The sequence below is a fragment of the Pollicipes pollicipes genome, unplaced genomic scaffold, assembly GCF_011947565.3.
Source record: "Pollicipes pollicipes isolate AB1234 unplaced genomic scaffold, Ppol_2.1 Scaffold_3718;HRSCAF=4362_pilon_pilon_pilon, whole genome shotgun sequence".
NCBI lineage: Eukaryota > Metazoa > Arthropoda > Thecostraca > Pollicipedomorpha > Pollicipedidae > Pollicipes > Pollicipes pollicipes.
The window spans coordinates 515,336-519,697 of NW_023596361.1; the positions used below are offsets into that span (position 1 = coordinate 515,336).

General features: G+C 59.0%; 1 protein-coding gene across 1 annotated transcript; it reads left to right on the forward strand.

Moving 5' to 3' along the window:
- LOC119092971 (alpha-galactosidase A-like) lies at positions 1–4,157 on the forward strand (the record flags this gene model as incomplete). The annotated part of the gene is made up of 4 exons (XM_037215865.1): positions 1–170; positions 1,830–2,050; positions 3,382–3,887; positions 4,017–4,157. Coding segments are annotated over 4 exons (1,038 nt in total), but the record flags the coding sequence as incomplete, so codon positions are not given.
- Positions 4,158–4,362: the final 205 nt, after the last annotated feature.

The following is a 4,362-nucleotide window of genomic DNA, read 5'->3' on the forward strand; positions in this document are numbered from 1 at the left end:
GCGCGCGACAACGGCCTGGCGCTGACGCCGCCGATGGGCTGGCTCACCTGGGAGCGCTTCCGCTGCAACATCGACTGCGAGAACGAGCCTGACAGCTGCATCAGCGAACAGCTGATGCGGGACATGGCTGACCGCATGCAGCAGGATGGCTTCCTGGACGCCGGTTACAAGTAAGAACACCAGGCACAGGTGGGGACCACAGCTACAGGTAAGGATGCCAGTTGCAAGTGAGGACGCCAGCTGTTGGTGAGGACGCAGGCTAAAGATGAGGATGTAGACTGCCGATGGGGTATTCGGCTACAAGCCAAGACGTCAACTGCAGGTTGTGACTACGACTGCGAATGAAGGCTTGAGCTACAAGTGAGGACCCAGTGAGAAGTGACAACCCAGTGGCAGCGGAGAACGCAGTAACAAATGAAGACCCAGTCACAGGTGGGGACTAGAGCCGTGGTATTCACTAGTGTTTGTATCCGTCTCGCACAGGTGAGGGCCAAGAGTCCCCACCTTTGACTGGACGGTCCTCATAATGGCTACGAGGACGGGTTGGAGACCACGAACCCCGATGAGAAAATGAATGAGAATACAAATTGATGCTGCAAATACGTTTGAGAGCATTTCAGACACAGGCGAGCACATTAGATGTAGATTAGGACTACGGATGCGGATGGGGATAGAGCTACAAACGGGAAGCATCACTATACGTGAGGCGGACGGCACATACGTGAGAACCACAGTTCGTGTGAGTAATGTGTGTGTGCGTGTGGGGTATGTGTGCGTGTGGGTGTGGGTGGTGGGCGGGTCGGGGCGAGTGATCGTCTGATAATGTTAGGTTTGGTTTAGGGTAAAATGAATGAGTATAAGGGTCTCGCCAGTGCTTGGATGAGGGCTGCGCGTGTGTCAGAGGAAGCACATCTTCACGGGCGCCAACTGTGAGTGAAGCGCCATCACGTGTATGGATCCAGCGCTCCTTGTTAGTTGGTGTGCTTGGCTTTCAGCGCGGAGAAGGCAGTGCTCGGTGCTAAACATAACTCAGCAGGTGCTCAGACTACGCTTCCCCACATGGAGATGATGTCACGCGCATCTCAAGGACGCGGGGCTCGAACCACGCTCCGCACGAGCAGAGCCGCCGGAAATTTATTGAGTGATTCACGGAGGATGCACTGTGCAAGAAAAATGCAGCGATTTCTGGCCGTTTGTATTGTCTATGACTATTTTTGGATAACTGGTCAAATTTTGAGCGGCCGACGCAAACTTGTGAGGAAGGCCCTCCAAAGAGGTCCAGAGCTACAGCCATAGTCTGTGTGCGCTCGGCACAGCACGGGAACGGCCCCCACAGTAGAACTCCACGCACAGCCATAAAAAGCTCACGTGCAAGTTCGCCACAACCGCGAGCGGCCCACCTGGCGACTCTGCGCAGCCCAGAGGAACACAAATTCTCACCCCAAAACTGACGGTGAGATGTCTCATTCAAAAGTCTATCTCACCGAACGCCGTCATGTCACATTTCAAATGGCGCCTCATGGCAACCTGATTTCAGAACCAGGCTTCGTTTTTCCATTCGCTCTTCTTGTTTCGGGGTCAAACGAATCGGAGAGCAGTTTTCACCTCATCTTTTCTTTCCCATAAAGATTAACGCCGCAGTGAACGTGGCACCCCCTAAGGGCCTCCGGATCCACCAGGGGACCTCGACCCGTGTCGCCAGATTTGCAACCTACCGGCTGCACCCCGCGCTGCCACGGAACGCTCCTTCAGCTCTTGGCCGGAAGCGGGTAGTGTGCCCCCATCCCCAAGCGTTCTACCTACGGCGTTCCCTGCCCGGATGTGCGCAGATACGTGATAGTAGACGACTGCTGGCTGGCCAGCACGCGGAGCGAGGCCGGCCGCCTTCAGCCGGACCCGGACCGCTTCCCGTCCGGCATGGTCGCGCTCGGCGACTACATCCACGACAAGGGCCTGCTGTTCGGTATCTACGAGGACATCGGTTCTGAGACCTGCGCCGGCTACCCGGGCCTGCGCGGCCACTTCGAGACGGATGCGCAGACGTTTGACGGTAGGTGGCGTTTCGGACGGTTGGCGGTGGGTGCAGTTTTGGAAGCTCAACGACAGGCGGACCTGGAAGTGTGGCTGGAGCCGGACTTTCGCCGTATGGCGGGGACGCTATGCAAGATATGGGATGGCCTGATGACCACTGCTAGTCTTAGGACAACCCGATAGACAGCCTCTACGACCGCGCATTTCAAACTCCGCACTAGTTATTACGTTTAACTTATTGATGCAGAGCATGCACCTGCTTTATCAAACTTGAAATTCTTTCGGTTATGAGACCGCATATTACCTACTGCAACACGTGCATTTCCTTCGGGATCCTCACCTTTCTTACCTGATACTGCCACGGCACAAGAATCCTTACACGGTGAGAAGTCTGCAGCTGATCATCACTGTTATCATCTACAGAATGGTGTAGTATATTTTTAATTACATCAATTTTGCATCGTGGGTTTATCCCAGATGGAAACACCGAAGCCAACCGAGCTATTCGTGGTCCCGAGTCAGATTGATGGGAACATGCATAGCAGGCTTGGCATACGCAGTTGACTGCCCTCCCCTCACGCGAAGCCAGCACACAGGCAGGTTCAATTAAATGGGCTACGCAAATGTCTTGAGTAATTGCGGCGCATTTTGCATGAAACTATGCTCATTTAGTCGCGCCTGAAATTCCCAGCATCAGTGGGAAAACACACCAGGTCATCTGGACAGAGTCTGCTGACGGCCTGTGCAACCGCCTCCTCCTGTTTTAACGCCTCCACCTGCGGCAGCGCCCTCGCCTGTAGTCATTCTGCGTGTATGGCAGGGCGGACACCTGTCAGCTTCCCACGTGTATCCCCTAACTCATCCGTATCAGCTCCCCGCCCGTATTCCCCATCCCAGGCCACCCCTGCCTTCCGCCTGTATCCCCTACCCTACCCCGGCCCGGAGCAGCCCCCGCCTGTATTCCCCATCCCAGGCCACCTCTGCGTTCCGCCTGTATCCCCTACTCTAGCCCGGCCCGGATCAGCCTTCCGCATGCATTCCCCATCCCAGGCCACCCCTGCCTTCCGCCTGTATCCCCTACCCTACCCCCGCCCGGATCAGCCTTCCGCCTGTATCCCCCATCCTCGCCCGTTTCAGCCCTCCGTTGGTTTGCACCTCCGTCTTTATAGATATACCGTCTGTCAGCGTTTATGTCCGTCCCAACATCTCCACCGGCGTCACAGTCTTCGCCAATGTCAGCCCTTGACCTGTACCAACGCCTCCACCAGTGATGCCATGGGCCGGAGCGGGCACATAGGCCTGCAGCAGCCCTCCAACGGTACCAGCTGCTCACCCCACCCCCGCCGGCAGACTGGGGCGTCGACTACCTCAAGATCGACGGCTGCAACGAGCGGAGCTCCGCCCTGCCGGCCGACCACGAGGCGTTCGGTGCGCAGCTGGCCGCGCTCGGCCGGCCCATCGTCTACTCGTGCGAATGGCCGCTGTACGAGCACGGGCCGCACAACTACTCGGCCATCGCCGCCACCTGCAACCTGTGGCGCAACGCGCACGATATCCAGGACCACTGGCAGTCGGTGGTGAGCGTGGCGCGGCTGTACGCGCTGCTGCAGGCCGAGCAGTTCGCGTTCGCGGGCCCCGGCGCATGGTTCGACCCGGACATGCTCCTGATCGGCAACAGCGGCCTGAACGAGGGCGAGAGCCGCACGCAGATGGCGCTGTGGTCGGTGTGGGCGGCGCCGCTTATCATGTCCAACGACCTGCGGCGGCTGGACGCCGCTTCGGCGGCCATCCTGCTCAACAGCGAGGTGATCGCGGTCGACCAGGACACGCTGGGCGTCTTGGGCCGGCTGGCGGCGGCCGGCGCCGCCGACGCGCAGCTCTGGTGGCGGCCCGTGCTGCCGATGACGGCGTCCGGCCGCTCCTGCGCCGTGGCTGTCGTCAACCTCGGCGACAGCCCGGCCACCGTGCGCTTCAGCCCCAACCAGGTGGGCTGCGGCGCCGCCGCCGGTTACGCGCTGCGCGAGCTCTTCAGTCACGGAGACCTCGGCGTGGTAACGCCAGCGCAGGAGATCGCCGCACAGGTGCCGGCCCGGGACGCGCTCATGTACAAACTGACCGTGCAGTAGCGGCCGACGCAGGCACTCAGCGATCGTGCCGCGCCTGTTGCCCCTCCCCTGACGAGAGCGGCCAAGGACGCTGGTCGCACCAGACGCAGCAGCACCACTTGATCGTGTACGGCTCAGCACCCAAAATCGATGCTTTGCGTGGACACCGACAATTTCTACGGACGACTCTGCGTTTTCAATTCTGGTCTATTTTGGCATTTCCGTC